Here is a 27749-nt window from a genome sequence, read left to right on the forward strand (position 1 = left end):
TAGCTGAAAAGTTGGAGGTTTGAGTCCACCCAGAGGCACCTCAGAAGAAAGGCCTGGTGATCTACTTTCCAAAAATCAACCACTGAAAATCCTATGGAAGCACAGTTCTAGTCTGACACACTTGGGGTCACCATGAGCTGGAGTCAACTTAATGGCAACTGGTTGGCTGTTGACAAGGGGATCTTTGGAGTAGATTTCATAGAGATGAGGAAGCTCACTCCCCACCCCCAACCCTTTCCCACAGCACCTATGGATCTAAGGCATAGTGCAGCTAGCACCTACTATCTCAGCAGCCCAGGGCCCTGGAGGCAGGCTTCAAACCATCTCCTGCAGCCAGCGATTCTTCCTCCACCCTGACCCTAAGGGCTGCCCTCTCTTCCTGGTGGACACACTCCTCTCACCTAACCCTTGGCTTCTGGGCCTTTCTGTTAGACCCACCCCTTGGATGCTGGTCCAAACCTCTGCTGAGAACAATGCCTTTTTGTGCACACAAATATCACACACTCTCCTCTCCTTACACCCACAGACCCCTGGGTGAACCCCCACACCTGCCCTCCCACCTTGGGGTCTCCTCATTTCTCCACCCTCTGAGTACTCCAAATTCTTCAGGCCCCTAAATACTTTGCTCCTTGTGGACTCTCCCACTGTCCACTGGGCACCGCTCACTGCCCTTTGCACAGGGACCCAGACCTCCCCACGCCCTCTCCCTGCCACATCTGCAGGCAGAAGCGACCACGACCCCAGGAACGCCTCTCCCACTTAGCTTCACATTAGCTTCTCTGACCCCAGCTGGAGTGACACACGACCACTGGTTTCTGGGGTTGCCGTCCCTCTCATTCATGCATCCTCCTGCACCAGAAGCCCAGCCCCAGGGGCCCTCCCTGCACTTGTCTTGACAGCCTCAGGCTGGGAACGCCTGGTACAGCCCCCTCCTCCATTCTCCCAGCCACAGGGGCTCTCCATCACGGGAGAGGAGAGGCAGCTGCACCCTTGAGAAACCAGAGGGTGCGCATGGCCCACCTGACAATCTGCAAAAATGGTCTTCTCCCCATTCCACAACCCCACCCCACCCAGCCAGGGCAGGGCAATGCTGGCCCCTACCCTCCCAGTAAGCTTCTCTCCTTCACCCACCAGGGGCTTCACCTGTGTGGGCGCCATTTCCAGGAGCCGGGCTGGTGATGGGATCCCAGGGGTTCTGAGGCCCCAGCTCTCTGTGGACTGTGCCAGGGACTCGGGGTCACAGTCCCTGGGCAGCGCCGGGCTTGCCGTGGGAAGCCGGGGTCTGCAAGCGGGTGTGCCTGAGCTCCCAGTCTCCACAGCCGCCATGCCTGGTCTGAGGCCCAGCCCAGGGATTAGGGGCGATTGCTCTGGGAGATTTCCTCCCTCACCCGGGGGCGCCTGGGCTGCTCCTTCCCATCTGGCAGGAGGCCACAGAGGTCACCAAGCAGATGGGCCAAGCTCTCTGAAGAGGTGTCCCCAGCCCCCCACCAAGTCCAGCTGTTGCCCTGTGTGCTCAGTGGGCATGATACCCAGGTGTGACAGGCAGCCCCGCCAGCACAGAGCGGGGGCACACCTGGCAGCATTGGGGGCATGTTCATCTGCATCATTCACCCATTCAAATGGGAGCTCTGCCTGCCCCTCACATCACGCCGTGCTTGGCCAGAAATGCCTCCACCATCAGAAGTCCCTGTCACAGAGCACAGCCCAGGCACAGTCCCACCGACCCCCTGCTGCAGCCTCAAAACGGAGTGGGCCTCCTAGCCTGGATTCTGGGAGTAGAGAAGCTCTCCAAAGCAAGAAGACTGAAGCCTGGAGGGGGTCCTTCACAGATCCCGGCACAGCCAGCTTGGCCCCAAGGCCCCTCCCTGCCGCCCTGCCCACTGACTCCTCAGCCACCACCGCCCACCAGGCCTCCTCTCTACTCCAATAAATGCCTGCAGAAATCAGACAGCAGCCAGCCTCCCTGGGCTCCTCCAGGGTAGTTCCTCTCCCTGAAATGCATTCTGCTGTGGTCACCACTGCAGCCACTTCTCCTCTCGCTTCTGCTTCCCACTCCCCCGTTCTCCCTGTCCCCCAGTGCTGCCCAGGCAAAACACCCAAGACGAAACATGACATGACGGAAAACTCACAGCAGGGCCTTCCTCCTTGGACTTCATTTGGGCAGTCCCCGCAGGAAGTTCTGTGAGTGGCCAGCAGAGGGGGTCCGGTGTCCACAGTTGAGGACGGCAAACAGTGGGGCGCTCGTGGCTGGCAGAGTCCAGGGCCGGCTGGGGCTCTCTATCCACAGCTTCCCAGGGCAGAATCACTGGCCAAAGCGGACTCTGATTCTGCACCAACTTGAGCCTGGAGGGCAACCTCGGGCTTAAATACGAGGGCCAACACGGATCCCACAGATGGGGTGGGCCCAAGCTCAAGAAGGCGTAAAGAGATAAGAAAGACCCAGTGCTATCTCTGGGGTTCTGCTGCCAGGGCCTACAGCCAAAATCACCAAGAGCAGGACTCCCATACCCTGGGCTCACGGAAACCTCACAAACATTTGTGGTGGCCAGTGACTCAGGGTTTGTGAGGACAGGGGTCCAGCAAAGCATACTGCACAGGCCCCAGGCTCTGGGACCAACTCAGACACTTCCAGCAGCTCCCCACACCTATAAACGATCTCCTTCCTGTGGTACTCAATTTCTGCTTTATACTTCAGCATTCGCACTGCAGGAGAAAAGGCCTGGCGACCTGCTCCCATAAAGATTATATACAAGAAAACCCTCTAGAGCTGTTCTATGCTGTAACACATAGAGGCGCCACATGGAGGAATGGACAACATGGTGCAAGACAACAACTGTTCATGTTGCATAATGGTTATTTGTAAAGAGGTTTTACTGCCCCCATTAAACGACCAGGGGGAAGGGACCATCACGTGATCACTGTGCCTGGCAGAAGACTGACCCTCAATATCTATGTTTATAGAATGACTGACTGATCTATCTCACTTTAGGCACAAAATAGGACAGTCCGGCTATGGCTGTTCTGTCCCCCGTAGCAAGGGAGACACCTTGGTCTTCTCACACTTCCCTGACACCCCTTTCCTGCCCCCTCCTTTCTAACCCACTAAGCTAACGTTTTTAACTTTTCTTTACAAGTAAAAGAGGAGCAGAAAGAAAGAAGGAGAGGCAGCAGCAGGCAGCAGGAGAGGCACAGAAGGGGCTGAGTAAGTTGAGCCCTGGGGCTCTCTCTGTACTGAAGGTCTCGCTCCCCTGGTTGCCCAGAATCGTGAAGACCCAAAAAGAGCTTCCAGTGAGGCCACGCTGTACCACCAAGATGACATCAGGGAGCATCTCCCCCAAGAAAGGCACGTGCCTTCTCTCTAGTGAGAGAGTCAACTCCACTCCAGGGACAACTTACTCATCACCACAAAAACTAAGCAACAGGAAAAGAGGATAGGGGCCCAGGGGTGAACCAACAGCCTGCTAAGAGAAGAGGAACAAATAGGAACCAGGGGGATGCCTACCAGGCAAGCTGCCAGGAGACAGATCCATTTTTCTCTATGATTCTGTTCTCGTCTTTGGACCAAAGAGATGTTCCCAAATCTGCCAAGGATACAGAACTACCTGCTCTGGGTGTTGGGGGCAGGGAGCCCACAGTATCATGGCATGGTGGGAAAATCAATTCCCTGAGTTTGAGTGCTAGTTCTACCACTTATTTGCTATGGGACCCTTGGTCAAGTCACCACAGGCTTGGAGACTCAGTTTTCATGTCTGCAAAATGGGTAGGCCTCCTACCACAGAGCCGATGGGAGGAGTGTGTGAAGTATGGGGAGCTTGGAAGGCCTTGGCTGAGTTGAATCTGTTTGGCAGGAAGACATGCCAAGGCTGGGCTCCCTGGGCACTGGCAAAGGCCTTGAGTAGCAAAGCCGAGTGCCCTGCAGTCAGAAGACCTGGTGTAAATCCTCACCCTGTCTCTGCCAGCTTACGGCCTGGGCGGGCACTGGAAATCTGAGGTTTCACACGTGTCTTCACAACTACAAGAGGAGGCAGCTGCCGCTATGCCGCAGCCTTGATGGAGACCCGGGTGAATGGGATCTGTGGTATCAGGAGGTTGAAGAGAGGAGGGTAAACAAGCTAAGCCTTTGCAGCCAAGTCTCAGTTTTCCTAGCTGCAAAATGGTACTAATGATAATTCTGTCCCAGAGCCTTAAAAAAAAAAAATCAAACCATTTGCCATCAAGTTGATTCTGATTAATGGAAACTCCATGTATGCATGGTAGAACTGTTTCCAAGGCTGTGATCTTTCAGAAGCTGATCACCAGGCCTTTCTCCTGAGGTACCTCTGGGTGGGATCAAACCACCAACCTTTTGGTTAGTAGTAGAGCGCTTAACTGCTTGCAACACTCAGGGACTCCCCCAAGGCCTTGGCAAGGATAAAATGACGACGTGCTTGAAAATGCCTGGCACACAGTAGGTTTTACTTCAATAGAGGACTATTCCCAAGGGCCTCCTACCAAGTGGGTATGTGCACACACACGCACACAATCCACATCAAACGATACCGGTTTGTGCATCACTCAGACTGAACCTGGAAGACCTGCCTGGCACAGGGAAAGCCAGAAAAGGGGCTGCCAGGTGGAGCAAGGGCGAGACAGTGGCAGGCAGACGTGGGACTCCTGCAGTGAGAGCTAAAGCGACAGTCTCTGAAAGGACGTGAGCCACAAAGCAACTATCCTTCTGCAAAGAAAAGGTGCAGCTGCGTAAAAGCCAGTCCTGTGTACGTCCTACTAGGTCCCGTCTACCCCCACTCCCTGCTGCCTCCTCTCTGGCCTGGCTGAGACAGGCCACATGTCAGCCGAAGCAGGGCAGTCACTGTCCGTTCACAGGACTAGCTGCTGAGCACTGGCAGTTTCCAGCTTCGCTCTGTCTACTCTTCCACATTGAGCCTGAGCCTGGGGGAGGCAGGTGGGCTCCGGCCACCCTGCAGGGGAGGCAGGAGGCTGGCCAGGTCCATGCACAGAGCTCTTCCCTGGCACCTCCGGCAGGTTTGAGCCCTCTCTTTCACCGGGCTCCCGAGTGTAGTTTTTCCTCCACAGCCTTCCTGTTTCTTCCGCTTCCTTATACGTTATGCCACGCCCTTTCTTTCTTTAACACGCTTTGTTATGGGTTGAAGTGTGTCCCCAAAATATGTGTTGTGAATCCTACCCCCTATGCATGTGAGTAATCCCATCTGGGAACAGGGTTTTCAGTGTTACATTAACAAGGTCATATCAGCTTCGGGCCTTTGAGATATAAAGGGTAGATGAGGCACAGAGATGGAAGCACAAACAGGGGAAGATGGAGGCCACGTGAAGATCAGCAAGGAACCAGGAACACAGCTGAAAAGAGACAAGCACCTTCCCCAAAAGTCAACAGAGAGAGAAAGCTTTACCCTGGAGCCGGCACCCTGAATTCAGACTTCCAGCCTCCTAAACTGTGAGAGAATAAATTTCTGTTTGTTAAAGCCACCCACCTGTGGTATTTGTTACAGCAGCCCAGGTAACTAACACACTCTTCAAGCATTACATTTTTCCTTTCCTCTTCCTTTGCCCTTTTTATTATTCTTCTGTCCTCCCCCAGCCCCTTTTAAAAAAATCTTTCTACTTGTAGTTCTTTCTCATTAAAAAAAAAAAAAAGTATAAACCACACATTCTGAAGGGTGGGAAACCCAAGAAGTCACAGGCTTTAGGAGCAAAGAACAGTGCTGAAAAACAGCTAAATTTAGTAGCTTAGAATACAAGGTGAGGCCTCAAAAAACCGCAGGCCCCAAATGTGCTGTGAAAATCTCCCAGGTAGGGTTCCTCCTTGAAAGGCCAGGCAGCTTCCCCAATGCTCCCAAGTTCTCTTGGGAATGGGGCTTGGGAGAGTGGTCAGTATTCCTAGGAGCAGGTGGAGACACACAGCCGTATGAGCTGGGAAGGAAGACAGAAAGGGCCAGACTGGCGGATGCAGGGGAAGCTGTGGGGCCACTCCCAGGTGCACACAACATGCCTCCCCACTGCAGCTGCTGCCAGGGAAACAACGCATTTCTTCGCCCCCTGGTCCTTTGCGGACCTAATGCCACAGACACTCCTATTTCGGGAGGTGCAGTTATGTGCTTGGCTGTTAATCAAAAGGTTGGAATCTATCCGCAACCTCAGAAGAAAGGCCTGGCAATCTACTGAAAAAATCATCCACTGAAAACCCTATGGGGCACCGTGCTACTCTGACACACATGGGGTCACCATGAGTCTGGGTTGACTCTATGCCAACAGGTTTTGGGATGGACAGCCTCTCACCTAGGTCACCTTTGTTGTTGTTAGTTGTCATCAAGTTGGTTCTGACTCACAGTGACCCCATGTGTGTAGAGCAGAACTGCTTCATAGGGTCTCCAAAGTCATGACCTTTTGGAAGCAGGCTGCCAGGAGCATCTGGGTGGGTTCACACCACCAATCTTTCAGCTAGTCGTCAAGCGATTAACCCTTTGCACTACCCAAGGACTCTAGGTCACCTTTCCAAAAAAAAACCAAACCCATTGCCGTCGAGTCGATTCCGACTCATAGCAATACTATAGGACAGAGTAGAGCTGCCCCATAGAGTTTCCAGGGAGTGCCTGGTGGATTTGAACTGCCGACCTTTCGGTTAGCAGCCATAGCTCTTAACCACTGTCTACCAGGGTTTCCAAGGTCACCTTTAGGCAAATTAAAATTTGTGCTGTACAGGTAGAAAAGACTAATAGTTTCATGCCTTTCATAGTCACTCCTAGGAACAGGCCCAGGAGAAAGTGACCATCTCCTTTGGGGGCAATTTTTAAGAAGCAGAGTGTCCTGCTGTTGTTAGGTGTCATCAGACTCCTAGTGATCCTGTGTGACAGAAATCTGCCCAGTAGGGTTTCCTAGGCTATATTCTTTACGGGAGCAGATCATCAGGTCTCTCTCCTGTGAAGAGGCTGGATGGGTTAAAACTACCAACATTTCGGTTAGCAGCTGAGCACTTAACCATCATGCCACCAGGGCTCCTTAGGGCACCCTCTACCTCACTCTATTTGTCCAGAATAATTTAGAACAAAGGAGCCCTGGTGGCACAGTCATTAAGCGCTCGGGTACTAACCACAAGGTCAAGGGTTCAAACCCACCAGCCGCTCCAGGGGAGAAAGATGTGGCAGTTTGCTTCTGTAAAGATTTACAGCCTTGGAAATTCTGTGGGGCAGTTCTACTCTGTCCTGTAGGGTCGCCTTGAAGTCAGAATCCACCTGACAGCAACCAGTTCTAATTTCAGAATGATTCCTTTCTAAAAGCAGAGGATGGAAGCACAGAAGCCATGTGGGGTCCTGCTTACTCAGGGTTCAGAGCTTACCGAGAGCTGATGTGATTAAATGAGAAACATACGTAAGAGCACTCTGCAGACTAGCATGCTATTCCACTGACCGTCAGATGCCAGCCAAGAAGCTTCCAAAGGGACGACTTAGTAGACAGGTGTGAGGCCCAGATGATATTGAGTCTGAAGCAGCCTTCTCCTGCAGGGAAGAAACCTTACGTAATGAAGCTAATGTTACAGAGCACTTGTCTCCTCAGCTGCCCAGAGGAGGCCTCCTAGTCACAGTATCTCCAGGACCTGAGGGAGCTTTTGCCGAGCACGCTGCATTATTTACTAGCTACGGATACTGGCCCGGCTCGGGTCCCTGGCTGGGCTATCTGTAGAGACTTTTAAAAGAAAGAGAAAGGCATGCAGGGAGAACTTGCCCATATCCAGACCTGGGAGAGGTCCAAGGGGACACAAGCAGCTGGAGGCATCTCAGTCAGCCTTGGGAGGATGTGGGAAATGGGCTGGGGAGCCAAGAGCAGCCGGACAACCTGCTGGGAACATCTCCAGTGCCACTCACTGGAGAAAGAAGGGAGGTGGGAGAGAGCTGCTGTCCCAGAAGCTGCGCTCATTATCCCAGCCCCCGACTTCAGCCTGGAAGGAAGGCAGCAGGGCGTGTACATTCACCCCTGCCTCTATTTCAGAGCCCTCTGCCCCTTGGGGTATAAGGAGAGAAAGCCCAAACTGTGCCTGTGAAAAGGAAGAAGAGGGAGAAGTCAGGATCAGGTTTGTGATATTGTATTTCCATTACCTCACCTGGCACCAGAGGGGACCAGGGTCCAGTGTCACATCTCAGGGATGTGGCCAACCCGGGGAGGGATCTGCACAGTGGCTGGGAAGGCCTGTGCCAACCCCCATGGCCCAAGCCCACACTGCCAGCTCCGGCTCCTCACCGTCTGCAACCCAAGGACAGGCAGCTGCTCTGGCTGCTGACTGTTAGCGGCTCTGGCCTGGGGAGCACGTCCGAGGGGACTGGGGCCGAGGTAGACAAGGCAAGGGGGATGGCTGGAGACCTGAGCAGGGGGCCATCACTTGTGCTCAGGCCAGCACCCTCTCTGCCCCTAGGGCCACAGCGAGCCAGAAGCATCTCCCACAAGTTTCTGGCCTGAGCTGAGACACGAGGGTGGCAAGAAGGCACGGCCTCTTGCCGTGTAACTTGGAAATTATCAAACTTTACTCCCTGTGCCCCAGGGACATCTACACTCTTGGGAGCCAGGGCTAATTTAGAGAACACTGGTCTCCATTCTAACTAGAAAGAAAGTCGAGGGTGTCATGGGAAAAGAATAAAGGAAAATTCCAGAGACCAGTTGCCTGCTGGGACAATTCACTGAGCCCACAAGTCTGTTCCAAAAGCCGAGAGGATGGTGCTGCTCATGTCTCGGGCGTCACAGCTTCAGGAAAAGGGCAGAGGCTTCATTTTTTGACTCGACTCCTGACTGGACCAGTAAAAGCCAGTTGCTGTCTAGCTGATTCTGACTCCCAGCAACCCCACATGTGTCTGAGCAGAACTGCGCTCTACTGGGTTTTCAGGTGGCTGATTTTTTAGAAGTAGATCACAAGGACTTTCTTCTGAGGCACCTCTGGGCAGGCTCGAACCACCAACCTTTCGGTTAGCAGCTGAGCGTGTTCAATGTTTGCACCATCTAAGGACGACTCCTGATTGGACAGGACCTCTGAAAGGGGTTTCACCTGAATATGAGGAATTCAAATCAAACTAAAGGAAGAACTTTTTCACTTGCCAGGCACAACGAGGTCTTCTGCTATGGTGAGGCCTGAAGGCTTCTAGGAAATAGGGCCCTTTAATCACCTAGATAGGGAGCCCTGCTTCCTGGCAACTCCCAGAGTACCCAGCCCGGCCTGGAAAGTGGGCTGGCAGGAGTGGCACCGCCTCTTTGAGGCCTGCTGGCTCTGCCTGTAGCCCAGGAACCTTTCCATGACAGAGAAGGCATCTGTCCTCCCAGCTCCCGACAGAAAGCCTGGGTGTGAGTCCAGGCTGGCATGGGCCCAAGCATGTGCAGAAGTGGCCTCCCATGCACCCTGGCCTACGAGCTCAGACACATAGGGGGCTCCGTGGTGGAACGGCCTGGCCTCTCCCAGTTGCCGAGGAGACATGTTTAGAAGCCTCTTCAGCAGAGCTGGCCCCACCCTGCAGGCTCCCAGACATAAACAAACCAGTGGCCCTTGGCAAGGGCCTATGGCTAAGGGAGGCCCCTCACTCTCCATCCCTCAGCGTAAACAGGTTTGCTTACTTATGTCAGGGCAGAGAAGAAATCTCATTGCTGGGTAAATCTGGTGGGGGAGTGTCCCAAGAGGACAGGGTGTCAGGGTGGGCTCTGGTCTAGGTGATGAGCCAAACTCCCCCACTCTCCCTGTCTGGGTCCTAGAGATAACAGCTCCGTGAGCCACAAGAAAGCAGCCAGTGGTGACATCACCTCCCTGCCTTCCCCCCCTCAGCCCCCACCACCCCTGGTGGAGACCTTGGCCCTCTCTCCTACCCTCCCCTCTAAGCCAGGGGGCAGCAGCCTAGCCTGGCTATAGAAGGCCTCCCACAACTGAGCACCTCCACGCTGGTCCCCAAAGGCCGCCCTGATGCTCCCGGCTCCCACCCCATCCCCTCCTCACCCTCAGAGGAGATCAGCCACACTGCCTACAAGGGGAAGGGCAGGGGCTAGGCTGGCAAAGTGGGCCTCGAACCAGCTGCTTGCTCTTCCCCTCCAACCGTCACCCTCCTGAGACCCTCCACCTGGATGCACCTTGCACAGGCTGGAGGCGCAAGCTGGGCCGAGCTAGCCCGGGAATGCAGTCACAGCTGGCAGAGGTTCTGAGCAAGGCAGAGAGGCAAGTGATGGCCGAGTCAGACACAGAAGAGATAGCAACAGAGTACAAGCTGCCGACCCTCGCAAGGGCTAATCCCCTCCCTAAAAGCGGGGGCATTGGGGATGAAGGCAGGAGGGAAGAGTTGCTAGATTTTTCCGAGAGAGTACACATTTTCCAGGAGTCACTGTTTAGCAAAAAACGGAAAGTCGGAGTCAACTCCACTTCCACTCCACAATCAGAGACTCCCTCGGCAGCCCCCATCCAGGCCAGCGTTTTCCCGAGGCTAAGACAACACACCCACCCATGGGGAGCCCAGAGCTCACCTCACTCTCCAGTCCCGGGCCAATGCCCCAAAAGGCAACAAGTGGTTACAATTTTTTTTATCCACCTTACACATACAAGTCATACAAAAGCATACAAAAGGCAGAATGGTGGGGCAGAGATGACAATTTGTTTTTGTAGGGAAAGAATTTAAGGCACGACCTGGAAGAAAGCTGAATCTGATGGGATCAAATGATGACCAAACTACCACCAAACTTCATCACCAAGGTAAGCCTGCTTCACTGGACCAGGAGCCTCCCTCTGCACCTCTGTTGCACCCCTGTTCTCGTTGGGGTTCTAAGTCCCCTACTTTCTTAGGTGGGGGTAGGGTGAGTCTTTCCAAGACAGCTTGGCCATTTAAGCTGCCTCCAGGGTGTTTCGGTAACTCAACCCCTGCCTGGGCCCACTCTGGTCCAAAAGCCAGCTGGTGAGCTCCGAACAATGGCCAGGGTGTGGGCCGTGGGGAGGCTTATGAATTAAAAATAGATGCTAGTAATCGCCGGCGCTTGCTGAGCCATGTGGGGCTGTTTACTAGAGAGAAGAATACCTTCTATTCATGCCCAGAAACCAGGGCGGAACCACCATGGGGATCATACAACCAACAGCCTCTGGGTCTGGGGGGTCAGCTGACAGAGCAGGGCTTCCCCATGGCTGGAAGACCCCTTTCCTCTCAGCTCTCTCCTTGGGACCCCAAGGGCCACAGCCATCCCTGGAAGGCCAGCTCAGGTCACAAAAGCCATATAACTGAAGGAGAAACGCCAACCAAGAGATAGCATTCCCTCCCTTGGCTGAGGCAAGGCTGCTCCCTGTGGATGGTGCATAAAATGGGCCCTAGCAGTTTCAGTTGACTTCAGTTCTCAGCTTGGTCTCGTGGAGAGTCTAGGAACACGGATCTAGTCCTCTCTCTGCATTTAATGGCTGAGTACCCACAGGCAGGTTGTTTCTTGATTCCTCCATACCTCAAGCTACTAGTTGCTGTTGAGGTGATGATTCCAACGCATGGTGATCCCGTGTGTATCAGAGAAAAACTGTGCTCCACAGGGCTTTCGATGCTTGATTTTTCAGAAGTTAATCAACAAGCCTTTCTTCCGAGGTACCTCTGGGTGGACTCGAACCTCCAACCTTTTGGTTAGCAGCAGTGCACGTTAGCAGTTTGCACCACCGTGGGACTCCTAGTCCTCAGTCTACTGTCTGTAAAATGGAGATAATAATACCTGCTCTGCCTACTTCACAGATATGTTGTTAAGATTAACCAGACAACACATGTGACAAACTCTAGAAAGCGGCAAGTTCTAAACAAGGGCATAAAGCTGTCACAGTAACAACCATTTTCCGCATTATCACCCCGAACCAGTCAGTTAACCCAAGAGTCTTTGGGCCTGGTAGTCCACACGCAGCAGGAAGAGACTCCTCCCCGCCCTCTGGATACCTCAGGGACAGAGTGAAGACCACATAGGAGCCACGTGGAAAAGCAGTTAGCCTGCTGGTGTGCCTACCCCTGCAGCCCCTGACCCACTGCACACCCACTCAGCAGGCATCACAGCATTGCCCACTCTGGTCGGTGCCCACTGCCCACCACCCACCCCTCCATCTGCTCAGGCAGTTGGAGATCTTCACGGGTGCCCTGGGTACCCGGAGGCCACAAGGTTCCCATGTTCTTGCCTCACAAAACAGCTGTAATACCAGGGCCCCTTGCTGGGCAGGATTTTTTTTTTTTTTTATTCTTTAGATGAAGGTTTAGAGAACTAGTTTCTCACCAGACAGTGCACACATTGTTGTATGACATTGGTTAACAACCCCACGACATGTCAACACTCTCCCTTCTCCACCCTAGGTTCCGTATTACCAGCTTTCGTGTTCCTTCCTTTCTTCCAGTCCCCGCCCAAGGGCTGGTACACCCCTTTAGTCTTGTTTTGTTCCATGGGCCTGTTCAACCTTTGGCTGAAGGGTGAGCCTCAGGAGTGACCTCATTACTGAACTGAAAGGGTGTCCAGGGGGATACTGTCAGGGTTTCTCCAGCCTCTGTCAGGCCAGCAAGTCTGGTGCTGGACAGGATTTTTAATTTGATTTTTAAATGTATTCACAGACCTACCTTTGAGAGGGGGGACCGGCTGCTGCCCACGCAGGGCCCTGGCACACTAAAGGCTGAACAACCCAGTTCCTTCTCCTGGACCCCGCTAGCTCTTCATTTTACAGGGCCCTGTCATCCTCCAATCCAACTCATCCCATCTCACTCTTTGAATAGACTTTTCCCCAGTTGAAGCTCTGCTTACAGATGGTCCAGCATCATGGTTTTAAATTCTACCTATACTGATGACTCCAGTCTGGATCTCTCCCCAGGACTCCAAAATCACGCATCTGACTGCTTCTTTGGCACTTCCACACGGATGTTTAATAGCCATTGCAAGCTTAATGTGACTAAAACCCAGCTCTGATTTCCACCACCGCCACCCCTCCCCACCAACACCCTTGCCGAATATCTGCCCCACTTGCCATTTTCCTCAACTCAGTAGCTACTTATTCTTTCTAGTTGCCCAGGCCAAGGTCCTGGGAGCCAGCTTTGGCTGCTCCCTTTCTGTCCGGGCCAACATCCAATTCATCAGGAAAGTTTGTGGCTCTACCTTTGAAGCAAATCTAGACTCCAGCCATGTCACCGCCTCCACCATTCCCCTCCACCCCGCCCCGCTCCAAGCCACCATCACCTGACCCTGGGGAGCTCCAACAGCTTCCTCACTAGACCCTGTGCAGACCCTTGCTTACAGCTACTTTCCACACAGCAGCCAGAGTGATCTTTTTAAAAGGTATCATTCATCTGCACAAAACCTTCTAATGACTTCCCATCACACTCAAAAAAAAAAAAAAAAGTCCTTTTCCTGGCCCACTAACCAAAGCCAAAAACCCACTGCCAACGAGTCGATTCTGACTCATAGTGACCGTATAGGACAGAGTAGAACTGCCCCCATACAGTTTCCAAGGAACACCTGGTGGATTCAAACTGCCAACCTTTTAGGTTAGCAGCCATAGCTCTTAACCATTATGCCACCAGGGTTTCCCTATTTAATCTGGAACCCTCCTCACTCCCTCCCCACTCTCCTGCCCCTACCCCACCTCCCCGGTTTCGACCCTTCTACAGGCTCCACCTTGTTCCTTCCACTCCAGCCACACTGCACTCCTTGTGGCTCCTTGTACATCCCAAGCGCGTGCCTACCTCAGGGCCTTCTCGCCTACCTGTCCCTCCTCCTAAAATGCTCTGCCCCAAACATCCCCATGGTTCATTCTCTCAGTTATCGGAGAGCCCTTTCCTGACCACCCACCACGCTCTGTCCCTCACTCTGCTTTTATTTTGCTTCTTAGCGCTCATCACAACGTGATACACTGTGTACTCATTTATCTCGTGTTTGTCTCCCCCTACCAGCTAGGATGCAATCTCCGTGAGAGGACCAGTTTCAGTTACCATCAAGTCATGGCAACCCCATGTGTGTCAGAGCACAACTGTGCCCCATTAGTAGAACTGTTCCCCAAAATCAGTGGCTGATTTTTCGGAAGTGGATCGCCAGGGCTTTCTCCCAAGGTGCCTCTGGATGGACTCAAACCTACAAGCTTTCAGTTAGCAGCTGAGCACATTAACCATCTGCACTACCCTAGGACTCTTCCACGAGAGTAGGGGCTTTGTTTTCATTCACTACTGCATCCTCAGTGCCTACAGCAATGCCTGGTACATAGCAGATGTTCAATAAATATCTGTTGAATGAAGAGGAGGCAGGGGGGTGCCTGGTGAAGATGTCCAGACTACTGACGAGGAAGGCAAGAGGGCAGCTGCTGACTCGAAGGCTGACCAGGTGAGGCTCTGCTATAGACAAATGGACCATAAGTACCTGTGGGAAAGTCCTTTCTCCTTACAGAAATCTAGAAGCAAGGTCATTTGTGGAATATATGAAACGACATTTCATGGGAATGATGATGTTGAAGCACAGAGCTGGGGGCTGTGCTGTGTAAAACATGCTAAAGGCTGTGCCTGCCCATCGCTGCCTAGGCTTAGTGCTGGCACACGCAGAGGCAGCACAGCATGGTGGGGAGGACACTGGATTTGGGGTCCACAAACCCAGGTTCTAGCCCCAGCTCTGTCTCTTAGTAGTGTTGTGACCTTGGACAGTCACATCCACTCTTTGGGTCTATTTCTAAAAGTCAGATGTCACCATATCACCTGGCTTACCTACATCGCAGGACTGTTTTAATGAATTCGTGAAACAATGTCTACAAAAGCACTTCATAAGTTGGAGATGTGCAAAACAAACGTGAGCTGCTGGACAGTGTCTGGCATATCGCACACACACACGAACGTCTGCTGAATGAATGACCTCTAAAAGTATTCCAATCTCAAGATGCACAAGAACCCAAGAACTGATGCGAGGACAACTCCAGGTCTTGTGTATGGACGTTTATGTGCTCTGGTGACAACCGATGGTTTACCATTTGATACCAGAGTTTCTCCTTGAACCTGAACGCTAGGTAACCAACCCACTGTTGTGGGCTGAGCATGTCTCCCAAAAAGATATGTTGAAGTCCTGATCCTGGGTACCGGTGAATGTGTCCTTGTTTGGAAATTGAGTTTATGAGGTATAATTAGTTGCATTAATATGAGGTTACACTGGAATAGGGTAGGGCCTAATCCAATATGACTGATGCCCTTATAAAAAGAGAAGTGACACACAGAAGGGAAGACGGCCATGTGAAGACAGAAGCAGAGACTGGCGTGATGCAGCCACAAATCAAGGAACACATGGGGCTGCCACAAGCTGGGGCAGACAAGGAGGGATCTTCACCTAGAGCCTGCAGAGACAGCATGACCCTGCTGACACCCCGAATTTAGACTTCTAAGCTCCAGAGCTGTGACACAACACAGCTCTGTTGTTTTAAGCCCCCCCTCCCCCGCCCCAGTTTGTGGTCCTTTATTACAGCAGCCACAGGAAACTAATACACCACCAAGCCTCACAGCATCCAAATGTTTAGGGCTCTGGTCATCCATTAGTTTTCCCACTCTCAACTCCGTATTACTCAGGTTCTCTTTTCTTTCACCCCTTCTCCCCCTTTATTCCATGGCAGACAGGCTACTCCCACCCCACGACACACGCCCCTTAGAGAACTACATCCACATTCATGATCTCACCCTCAGTGCTGACTTCTAAAGCTCTACCCCAGCCCAGGCCTTTCTCCCATAAATCCCACTGCCAGCTGGTCCTCTCTGGTTGCCCAGAACCCAACCAGTCCGAGGGCACTGGGTCCACTCCAGGTTTTCATTGCAGCTCTCCTTCCCCTGCAGTCCTCTCACAGCCAAGCCACTCTCTCTGTCTCTTCCTCCCCCATTTCATCATTCTGGAGGCAGGACAAGCATCCTAGTCCTCAGGTTGCTTCAGTGGCATCACACCTTCACCCTCATGGACAAGCCCGCCCTCCTCCACCTCCTTCTCTGCCAGCCAAGATTCCAAGGTCAAAACCTTTGAACACTCTCTGGCCCAAACCCCCAACTCCTTTGTCATACTTGACCTTTTAACAGCTACCTAACAACCCCCCAACCCCAGATCAGTCTGATAGCCCTTCAGCTCCACTTCTACCCTCTGGCTACTAGAAGGGAAGACCACTGGAGGGAAAATAAATCACAACCACTGGGGGTACTGCCAGTACAAATTCAGAGCCTCCCACCTCAGCCGGTGCCTCCACTACACCAGCCAAGTCACCCACACCTTCCCACTCAGAGCCTCCCTCTGCCCTGAGCCAAACGTGTACTGTCCTCCTCAAGCCAGCCCTTTCCCCCTCGCCCACTACCCTCAGTAAACAGCCTCCCCTTTTGTCCCTACAGAAGGTGGCATCAAGTGAGAACTCCTGTCAGCTTTCCATCACCACCTAGCCTGTACCTTTTCCAACCACAACACTCACTCTTGTCTCCCAGAGGAGGTGACCCTCTTCCTGACCAAGAGCAATGCTGACCTCTGGACCTCAGCCCCTCACCTGCTCACTACCTCACTACAATGAGAATTCCCCTTCCTCATCAGAGTCTTCAGTCTCTCCTTCCATAAGACCTCTCCTGTCAACATAGAGATTGCGCAGGTATCTCTCATCTTCAAAAAACCAACAAAAACCTGACTATTTCAACTGTACATCCTGCAGTCCTCTCTCCTTCCCAGCCCAGCTACATATCTGTCTCCCCTCCCACCTGCTCCTCAATCCAATGGAACTGGTTCCTTGCCATGAATACCAATGACCCCTACAGCTTGGTATTGACTGTGTTCACTTCCAAATCCAGATCTTACCCGTCATTTCTGCTACGTTTCACACTGCTGACTACTTCCCCTTCTTTTTTTTTTTTTTACAGAGCAAATTAGTTTCTCATTAACAATTAATATATAAATTGTTTTGTGACATTGGTTGCCAATCCTGCGATGTGTCAATACTCTCCCCTTCTCGACCTCAGGTTCCCCATTTCCATTCGTCCAGTTTTCCTGTCTCTTCTTGCCTTCTCGTCATTGCTTTTGTGCTGGCGTGCCCATTTAGTCTCACATACATGGTTGAACTATGTGTGTTATTCTTTGTTTTATAGGCCTGTCTAATCTTTGGCTGAAGGGTGAACCTCAGGAGTGACTTCAGTACTGAGTTAAAAGGGTGTCCAGGGGTCATACTTTCAGGGTTCCTCCAGTCTCTGTCACATGAGTAAGTCTGGTCTTTTTCTGTGACTTAGAATTTTATTCTACATTTTTCTCCTGCTCTGTCCAGGACGCTCTATTATGAACCCTGTCAGAGCAGTCGGTGGTGGTAGCCGGGCATCATCTAGTTATGCTGGATACTTCCCTTCTTGAAATTCCTTTCTCTTTTTGTTTTGGGGTCATCTCTCATCTCTCTCTGGGTTTACTCCTACATATTTGGCTTCTCCCTCTCAGGCCCCTTGTGCTTGCCTGCCCCTTGCATGCCAGATCTGTCCTTGGCCTACCTCTCACTCAACAATGCCGCTTGGAGGACACATCTACACCATGACATCAACCTCAATGCTGACTCCCAAAGCTCTGCCCCAGCCTAGTCCTCTCCCATAAATCCAACTGCCAATTGGTCCCCTCTAGTTGGAACCTCCCAAAGGCACCTGGAACTCAATGTGTCCAAAACTGAACTCATCACCATCCCCCCCGCGCCCCACCAAACTTGGTCCTTCTCCTGTGTTTCCTCAATCAGAGAATATTTCCTACCCCTAAAGTTCCTATACCAGGAGCCCTAGAATCATCCTCTACTCTTTCAGTTCCTTTGTCTTCCACTTCTAATTCATTACCTAGTCTTATTGATTCTAACTTCTAAACGTCTTTTGAATTTGTCCTCTTCTTTCCATCCCTACTGCCACACTAGACTACTACAAGCTCCAAAAACGGTTTCCTTGTCTCCTGTCCCACCTTTCAATCTCCTGTCTACACTGAGACCCAGAGAGACCCCCTCCCACCAATTTCTGCCTATGACCCTTCAATAGCTTCACACTGCCCCTAGACACAACATGGCAAGGCCTTTGGTGATCTGGGCTCTGTCTGCCAGTCCTCAGAAACACTGTACATTCCAAACACAATGAACCCCCCACCCCACCATCCCACTCTTTCTTGGCTAAATTATACTCCTTCAGGATTCATTTCAATGATTTCCTCTAGAAGGTCTTCCCCAACTCCCTCTGGGCTATACACTCTCTTCAAAGCTCCCATGGCATCTACCACAGCTCTTATCACTCTGCTCTCATTAATTGTCCATTCACCTGTCTGTCTCCCCCTCTAGACAGTCAACAGCCACCCCAGCTTATGCGGTCTTGTAATAATAAATATTCAATAAATATTTGCTATCTGAACAAAAGAACAACTGCACACATTCATAAAGTGTCAAACTGGGCTTTCTCCTTACCAAACAACCCTTCATGGATTCCTCCCCTATCTTTTTTGGTTGGTAGTTACAATAAATATATTGTGACAGGCTCTGGGAGCCCTGGTGGTACAGCAGTTAAGTGATTAAGTGTTTGGCTGCTAACTAAAAGGTTGGCAGTTCAAATCCATCAGCCACTCCTTGGAAACCCTATGGGGCAGTTGTACTCTGTCCTATAGGGTCACTATGAGTCAGAATCGACTTCACAGGAATGAGTTTTTTGTTTGTTTGTTTGACGTGCTAGGCTCTGTTCCAAGTATCTTACATACATTAACTCATTTAATCCTCCAACAACCCTACTATTATTACCTACATTTTCAACTAGGGAAACTGAGCTACAAAGAGGGTAAGTACCTTGTCAGCTAGTAAGGGGCAGAACCAGGGTTGAGTCCTAGTCTGTGCTCTTAACCACAGCACTTACGTTCCCTTCACAGCATGTTTAAGGAAAACAGACCAAAGTCAATACTGGCCTGAGCAAAATATAAGTTTGAAAAACAGACCTGTACCCCCAAACAAACACGAATTTGCCATTTTTGGCATTAGCTCTTGCTTCAGCTTAGTCATGCCTCTGACTCCTTCAAGCAGGGCTGATAACTGCAGGCAGCAGGATGTCAGCACCCACCTGAGCCCCAGCTCAGGTCCCCAGGCCCAGAGGGCCCTCGGCAGGTAGCTGTTGCCACCAAGCAGCCACCCACCCAGAAAGCCCTCTCCTCGTGCCTGCCTCACCTTGTCTGCGAGGCCCTCCGCCTCCTCAGCCAGTAGGTACACGTTGCCACTGTCGGCCAGCAGCAGGGCTGTGTCGGTGGTGGAAGAGGAGCGGGGGCGGCCCTGGTGCTGGTGCAGGATGGCGGCCAGGCTGCTGTCCTGGGGGGCCTTGCGCAGCAGGTGGGGACTGCCGCGCTGGGGCTCCAGAGAGCTGCTCTTGGTGCGTCGGCTGCCGCCCCCGCTGCTGCCACCCCCACTGCTGCTGTGCAGGCTGGCGCCCCGCTTGATGGAGGGCCGGGAGCGGATCTGCTGCAGCACACGGTTGAAGGCGGTGGGCCGGGCGGGCAGGTCATGCAGGGACATGGCGTAGGAGACCCGGTGCATCTCCGGGGAGCGCTCCTTCTCGTCAGGGGAGTCATGGTCCGACATGCCCTGGGGATGCTGCTGCTGGCTATCCTGAGATGCCTGGTGCTCCCTCTCTCGCGACCGGCGGCGACTGTGGAACAGGTGCTTCAGGCCGTGGCCAAACATGGAGCCCTCTGAGAGCTGCTGGATTTTCTGAAGGGGAGAAGATGAAGACCACCAGTGAGAGAAACACTCTTGATGGCCTAGACAGCTGGAGCTGGAGGTGAAAGTTGGGGTGGTCGGTTCCTGGGAGACCAGCATAGCTACCACAGCCGTCTGAACCTGGATGATCCCTATGAATGGCCTGTCATGCCTAATAGGTACCTTGCGGAAAGGTGCCAACTCACCCCTCTTTCCCAAAGAAATGTACCACATGGCTCCTAGCAGGACATTTCAAATCAATGTGTGGGTTCAGGGTTACTGGCAATGACGCTTTCGGGACTACAGTCTGGGGCTCAGTGGCACACACAGGTACCACTTAGCTCACTCGGTTATACTCCTCTGGATGAATTCTTTCACCATAGTACCTCCCTCTTTCTAAGTCAGGCCCTCTTTCAGGCCATACTGGCTTTTAGACCAAGGTATCCATTTCCAAAGACACCTCATTGTGATGTTCCCTGGGAAAAAAGGGGTCATACAATTTACATTGTTGTAACAGATACTAATTGCCTACCCACTATCTATTACCCTTTCTTTCCTACCAAACAAACTACAAGATCTTAAAGTACCTTGCTAAAAATTCCTGTTTTGTCAGGCTCTCTTGCTGCTAGGAGTAGCCCCATGACATAGTTTTGGTCAATGAAAAGCTAGGTGAGGGTATCTGGGAACACTTGCTTTCCTGATAAAGTCACTGCCCTTCCTACTTCTTCATGTCTGGAATGTGGAGGTAATGCCTGGAGATGCAGCAGCCATTTTGCAGCCACGAGGTGACTGGCCTATCTGGCTCCACAGATGGTGGACAACTTGATACCCTTCTGGAGCCACCATACTAGCTGTGAACTGCCTGTCCTGAGGTTCTTGTTCCATGAAATAAATAAACATATCCCTATCTATGGGGCAGAAGTAGTTCAGTGGTATAATTCTCACCTTCCATGCGAGAGACCCAACGTTTGATTTCTGGCCAAGGTACCTGAACAAGTTTCAGTGGAGTTTCCAGACTAAGAAGGACTAGGAAGACAGGCCTAGAAATCTACTTCCAAAAACCAGCCAACGAAAACGCCATGGATTACGATGGTGCAGTCATAACTGATCATGGCAATAGCACAGGACCAGGCAGTATTCCATTGTGCACGGGTCACCATGAATCAGGGGCCAACTTGAAGGCAGCCAACAACAACAGCTCACAGGGACCCTATGGGACAGAGCAGAACTGCCCCACATAAAGTTTCCTAGGCAGAAGTCTTTCTGGGAGCAAATTACCAGGTCTTTGCTCCTTCAGAGCCAGTGGGTGGGTGCAAAACACCAATCTTTTGGTTAGCAGCTGAGTGCTTAACTGTTGCACCACCATCACTATGAGTCAGAATCAACTGAACAGCACACGTCTTTGTCTATATAACTCTATATAATTTTCTGTTATTTGTAGCCACTCTTATTCCTAATATAGTTGCCAATGAAATAAGCTTTACCTCTAGGAGCATAGCTTGTTCGTATTGCTGCAGATGATAATGTGACCAATTCTTCAGCATACATGTCAGAATCAGCTAGCCAAATGACTGTCTTTCTGTTCAGATTGGAAAAAACCAAAGAGGCCCTGGAGCCCAGTGTTGGCGTGGCCAGCTCTCCCTCATAGTGCTGTTGCTGAGATCCTCCACCTGCTCCTCAGGCAGGTCTGCTCACGGAGAGGTGGCCAGACATTCCAACCAAGGCGAAACAACATGTGGTCTAACTCCAGACAGCTGCTGCCAGGAGGATGGTTTATCTCGCCAGGCCGAGCCCTCTGCCGAGCCTCCGAGTGGTTGGGAGGACGGTGCGGGACTTGGAGGGCCAAGTGAGACCCTGCCCTTTGTAATTCCTAAGAAGAAAACTCAGAACCCAGCAGTTGGGGCTCAATGAGCTATAGCAGGTCTTCATCTGTGTGGAACAGTCCACAACTCATGAGGTGGCCTCAGTCATTTTTTAAAACACTTTAAAAACTTAATACATACTAGATTTTCTTTTTTTCCTAGAAACAAAGTTTTAGAGCGGAAAACTTAGACCATTCAGAAACTAGGAGAAAACAATCCTTAGGTCTTCTAAACTGCCTTAGCCTGCCCTCACTGTTACTTTACTTCAGCAGGGACAGCTTGTACAGACAGCTATACTTACATCTGGTTGTAAATAAACTATAAACCAGCTGCCATCCAATCAACTCTGGCTCATGGCGACCCATGTATGTCAGAGTAGCACTGTGCTCCATAGGGTTTTCAGTGGCTGATTTTTTGGAAGTAGGTCCCACCATGTATTTGTATACAAATTTAGGATTTTCATTCTTCTTCTTCTTTGAGACTTCCAACACTCCCCAGAAGTAGGCGGGGTTCTTACATCACCCATTTTACAGACCAGGTATGTTCCATCATCACAGGTAACAACGAACTAATCATTTACAAATTGTCAAGGTGATTTTTCTCCTGCATTATCTCAATTGCAGGAGAAAAATCACCTTGACAATTTGTAAATGATTCCAGTGGGTGGGTATCTCAATTGATTTTCCCAGATACAACAGCAACAACAGCAATATTTCCATTTTTAGAAGAGGAAATCAAGGATACCACTGTTCTTCCCCGAGAATTTAATTCTGGGGCAGCCCTGGAGACGTTAAGTTACGCAGTCCCAGCAGACGCAGGTCCTCTTCCGGGAGTTTCCATTCTCTCAGGGCCAGCCAGAGGCAGGACCATGAGGCCCGTCTGAATCTGCTCTGGGTAGAACCAAGACATCCAGGCAGCCCTGACTTGGGAGCACACGCAACCAGGAGCTGGAACTTGACCAGATCCTGTGGGCCTCTAGACCAGGGACCAGCCAGTACACCGCCTTTCTCCCTCTTCCAAGCTGATATAAGACTTCCCTCCAGGCATTGTGGAGGGGGCCAGCTGGCTCTGGGATTTGCCCAGCTGCTTCTGCCAAATGGTCACATTACAAATTGTCTGTCTAGCATTCTATTCCACGTCCCCACCCCTACTCCTAACCTGGCTTCTCTAGCACTGTGGCTCCTCTTCTATATCCGCTCAAGTAAAAGAATTTCTCTTCAGAAAGAATTTACCAGAGGGCCTGGAGCTACGAGGAATTTTTTCCTCCTCACCCCAGGAAATAGTGGAGGTGCTGGGAGAAGAAGAGCAGCCAACACCGTCTGCCATCTTGCCTTGGATCCCAAAATCTTTGGTCAGCTTATTTTAAAATTATACAACAGCATTTTTCAAAGTGCTTTTCAATTTATGCTACATCTAGTGTGAGTCTAGCCTAACCTTAGGAGGTAGAATGTGATAGATCATAGTATCGGTATCTCCATTTCACAGATGAAGAAACTGAGGCACAGCACAGTTCAGTGAATGATCCAAGCCACACAGACTAACCCCTAACTTCTAGTCTAATTTACCTCCACTGGCCCATGCACGGACTCCAAGGCTAAGCTACCAGTTGCCATCGAGTCAGCTCCGACTCGATGGCAACCCCATGTGTGTCATATTTTTCAGTGGCTCAATAGGGTTTTCAGTGGCTGATGTTTTGGAAATGGATTACCAGGTCTTTCTTCCGAGGTGCCTCTGGGTGGACCTAAATCTCTAACATTTTGGTTAGCAATCAAGCACCTTAACTGTCTACACACCCAGGGACTCTAAGACTAAACTAGGTACGGTACTTACATTTGCCCTAGAACAGTATCTGTCTTAGTCACCTAGTGCTTCTATAAAAGAAATACCACAAATGGATGGCTTTACCAAAGAGAAATTTATTCTCTCACAGTCTAGTAGGCTACAAGTCCAAATTCAGGACATCAGCTCCACCCAGGAGAAGGCTTTCTCTCTCTCTGTCAGCTCTGAAGGGAGGTCCTTATGGTCAATCTTCCCCGGGACTAGGAGCTTCTCTGCACAGGAACCCTGGGTCCAAATGACGTGCTCTGCTCCTGGTGCTCCTTTCTTGGTGGTATGAGGTCCCCATGTTTCTCTGCTCACTTCTCCCTTTTATATCTCAAAAGAGGCTGGTTTAAAATACTATGTAATCTTGTAGATCTCACCAATATAACAGCCAGTAATCCATCTCATTACATCACAGTGATAGGATTTATAACACACAGGGAAACCACATCAGATGACAAAATGGTAGACAATTACACAGTATTGGGAATCATGGTCTAACCAAGTTGACAAATATTTTTGGGGGACACAATTCAATCCACGACAGTATCAAAAGCAGGATCAAACCAAAACAAAAATGCCTGGGTGAGTTAGGGCCCCTGAACTGTAGTCATGGATCTGCCTCTACCGCATTACAGGGCTTAACCACTGTGGGTCTTCATTTCCCCCCTCCCTGTCTGTTCTGCAGGTAAAGGGAAGTCAGGGACGGTTGCTGTGCAAGCTCAGGACCTTCTTCCAAGCAGCACTGCGGAGTCTGCCAAAGTCCATGGAGGAACGCGGGCAACGAACAAAAAGAAGTCAAAGATAGGAGGAGGAAATGGAGTATGTGGCTAATTACCTCCATGAGCAACTGCCTCCTTTGCCATGAGATCAGAAGAACTGGATGGTGCCTGGCTATCACTACTGAATGTTTTGATCAAAGATTCCATAGAAGAATCCTGATTAAAAGGGGAGAAATGGAGAACAGAATTTGAAGTTCTGGAGCCATTGAGACTGGATGAACCTCCAAAATCATTGCCCTGAGATAATCTTTAAACCTTAAACCAAAAATATCCCCTGAAGTCTTCTTAAAACCATACAGTAGTTTGGCTTGCTAAGTAAAGAACGTCTGCCTTCAGCATCGTGCTATTTTAAAGAACTATCTATATGGGATCAAACTGACAAGAGCGACTAGAAAGATTAGATAGGAAACTTAGGGGCAGCGAGTTATATTAATGGAGGGGGAACAAGTCAGAAAAGGAGGATGAGAATGATTGCACAACTTGAAGAATGCAATCAATGTTACTGAATTGTACATGTAGAAATCATTGAGTTGGTATATTTTCTGCTTTGTATATTTTCAACAACAAAAATAAAATATTAACAAAAGGAAGACAAAGAATAATGTGGGGTGGGATGCTCGAATGCAGGCGTGAGGCAGGAATAGTGGGGTGATACACTGGGGTTGGGCTCTTCTGCATGTGGGTGTCAGGGAGGAGATGGTTCTGGAGTTTTGACATAACACAGTAAGTGTTTTAAAAAAAAAGAAAAAGGAGAAGAAGAAAAAAAAAAAGAAAACTCAGCACATACACATAACCAGCTACAAGTTTTGGAAGTGAGGAAAACCATGGTGACTAGCTTGAGGGAACTCAGCCGCCAACGCAGCAGAAAGCACCACCTGCTCTGACTAACAGGTTCCAGCTACTAAATGTCACTTGCTTTTCCACACTAACTTTCCCCAACTGCCAGAAATCATTTGGTGGCCAAACTAAGCCATACATTAGGAAAAGAGAGCCGAGCTGTTTTAGAGTTAAAGGTGGGCACAAACAGAGCTCCCATGACCTGTGAGGACAGAGCAAGAGCTGCCCCCAAACTACCCAGAGGCTAGATATTACCGAAAGGGAGAGCTTCCTGGGTTAGGTATCTATACCTGGTGACGTAAATGAGGAAGGTTTGCTGTCCTCCTGTTTCCTTTGGGTGCCATTGCCCTTTCGGGAAGAAAGGGTGGACTAGATGATTTCCGAAAGATCCTCCCTGAGAAGGCTGTGGTCTCTGAACAGTTAGGCTTTATCCATTCTCCTCTCTGGATATGGGTCCCCCAAAGGGCAAGTTTGCTTCAAATTCTACAAACACAGCTGCATGAGGTCAAAACTAAAACACTTCAGGGTACAGAGTCTTTGGTATCATCTGGTTGGAAAATGGTGGAAGGCAGCTTCTGATTACTACAGGTCCCTGTGTCGGTGACAACTCCCAGAGAAAGCTGAAAGGATACTAAAAAGTTACACTAACCTATAGCTAAGTGTCCCACCTGGCAGCTGACTACATATCCCTTCCTCCCACCTTGGCTTGAGGTTCAGCTGTGAGGGTTCAGTAGAGCGATTGGGTCATCCTGAGCCTTGACAAGCCTAGGTCGCCAACGTTCCTCTATTTATAGGGTCTCTATGGAAACAGGGCCAGCATCAGAGCACTAATCACTGTAAAAACCCACAGAGTTCTACTCTCAGGATATAAAGTAGATTGAGGAAGTCTCTAGTTGCCCTTAAGAAGTTTTGGGTGAGGGCTTGGGGGAGGCGTGGAGCCATCACCCAAGGCTTGGCACGAAGACCAACCTCAACGATGGAGAAGAGCGAACAGCTGCACCTGTTCAGGCTTGTTTGGGGCTTCTATTGGAAATGCAGTGATGAAAGATTTTTGGAATCATTTTTACTTCCAAAGCATCACAGCTGACATTAAGAGACAGATCTCAAGTCAGGGGCAAATGATTTCCCATTCCAAATTTTATTTTAATCCTTTATTGCAGGGCTTGAACTGCCCCCCTCCACCCAAACCCCTGCTGAGAATTTGCATTTTTAACAAGGTCCCAGTAAGTAACACATAAGAATCACCTGGGGACCTTGTTAAACTGTAGATTCTGATTCAGTATATGCAAGTTCTCAGCAGAGGTTCAAACCAGAATGAACCAGTTTGAAGCCCTGCTTCATGGCTTAGAGAATGCTGCCCGGAGCCGATGAAAGTTGAGCAAGGTCACCTCATCCACTGGGTATTTCAGCAGAAGCCAGTCAACGTACACCAGTACACACTGCCTCTTCAAGTCCTACTCCTTCACCGCCTCATTCCTCCAGAAAGTCCTCTGCATGACTCCTTTTGCAATGAATGGTGCGCTGCCTTGTGACACGTCTTCTAGTGCTCTCTCAAACTGTCATCCAACTTTTCGCCCACTTACAAACTGTATACTCAATGAGAAAAGATGCAACTGGAGGGCAGAAGCCACATAGTCCACACTACCCAGGGGGTCCCTGGGTGGCACAAATGGGGAAGCACTCGACTACCAGCCAAAAGTTGGTGGTTTAAACCCACCCAGAGGCACCTCAGAATAGGCCTGGTGATCGCAGCCTCAAAACCCCTATGACACAGTTCTAATCTGCACACATGTGGTCACCATGAGTCAAATTCGATTTGCTATCAACTGGCAGTTAACAACAAAAGCATTATCCAGTAGAGAACTCAGTGCAAACATAGTGATTTCTATTTTTAATCAAGTCTACAAAACCATTAAATAGGTGACTTAATCCTTAGACAACTACCTTTTCCAAAGATCGAAAATGCTCATTCAGGCAGCTTTTTTGTGTGTCTAATCCAGATCCCTCCTGCTGCAGCTTAAACCCTCGCCTGAGTCTAACATCTTGGTAACTGCCAAGAGTGAGCTGGCTTGGAATGAGATGAACACAGACCAAGGAGCCCAAATGTGTTGACTGTCTTCACAAATGACTAAGGGAAAGCAGTGGGGGCTCCTGCCCTCACACCCAGCTTTGTTTCCCAGGGTGGCCATTGCTTAGTCAACTTGGCTGGAATAAGGAAGCCTTTAGGCACGTGGGATTGAAAACACAAATCATTGTTTTTCTAACAACAATCACAAAACATACCCGCTATCTCTCAACAGCTTTGCTTCTTCTTCTAACATGGAGAGAGACTTAAGTGATTGGCTGATAAAGGTGGACTCTCTCTGGTCATAGCTTCATTCCAAAAATGCACCATTCTAGTCTATGGGGATTTCAAAAGGAAATCCCATTTCTTACAAGAGATGAGAATAAGAGATGAGTTCTGGCTTGCCTCTAAGACCACTACTAAAAAACCGCCTGAGCCTTTTCCCCAGCCCCTGATGCTCATACTTTTTTTTTTAAACTCCAACCCAAAATGTAGGTCTTATTGGAGGTTTCAATTTCTTGTTGAGGGAGAGATTCTTGTTAATGGAATTGGCAGTTAAGACACAATTAGACTCCCAGAAAGAGAGGCACATTCTGTAAATACTGAGCCTGTAAGACAGTTCCCACTAGAAGAACAACTAAGGCATCTGGGAGTTATCTAGAACCCAATGTGTGACAATAGAACAGAGAGTTCCCTTT

At 50.3% G+C, this 27749-nt stretch overlaps 1 protein-coding gene across 5 annotated transcripts in view; it reads right to left on the bottom strand.

Moving 5' to 3' along the window:
- Window positions 1-27749, bottom strand: part of TMCC2 (transmembrane and coiled-coil domain family 2) — a 45142-nt gene that overhangs the window by 10657 nt on the left and 6736 nt on the right. For 2 of the 5 annotated variants that reach the window (XM_003410259.4, XM_064273318.1), the window contains exon 2: window positions 19160-19696. In XM_003410259.4, coding sequence (XP_003410307.2) covers window positions 19160-19696 — 537 coding nt within the window. Of the gene's footprint in view, window positions 1-1143; window positions 5628-19159; window positions 19697-27749 lie in introns of those variants that run through there. The other 3 variants (XM_064273316.1, XM_064273320.1, XM_064273319.1) reach the window with 3 other exon arrangements.

This window comes from Loxodonta africana, chromosome 20, assembly GCF_030014295.1.
Source record: "Loxodonta africana isolate mLoxAfr1 chromosome 20, mLoxAfr1.hap2, whole genome shotgun sequence".
Classification (NCBI taxonomy): domain Eukaryota; kingdom Metazoa; phylum Chordata; class Mammalia; order Proboscidea; family Elephantidae; genus Loxodonta; species Loxodonta africana.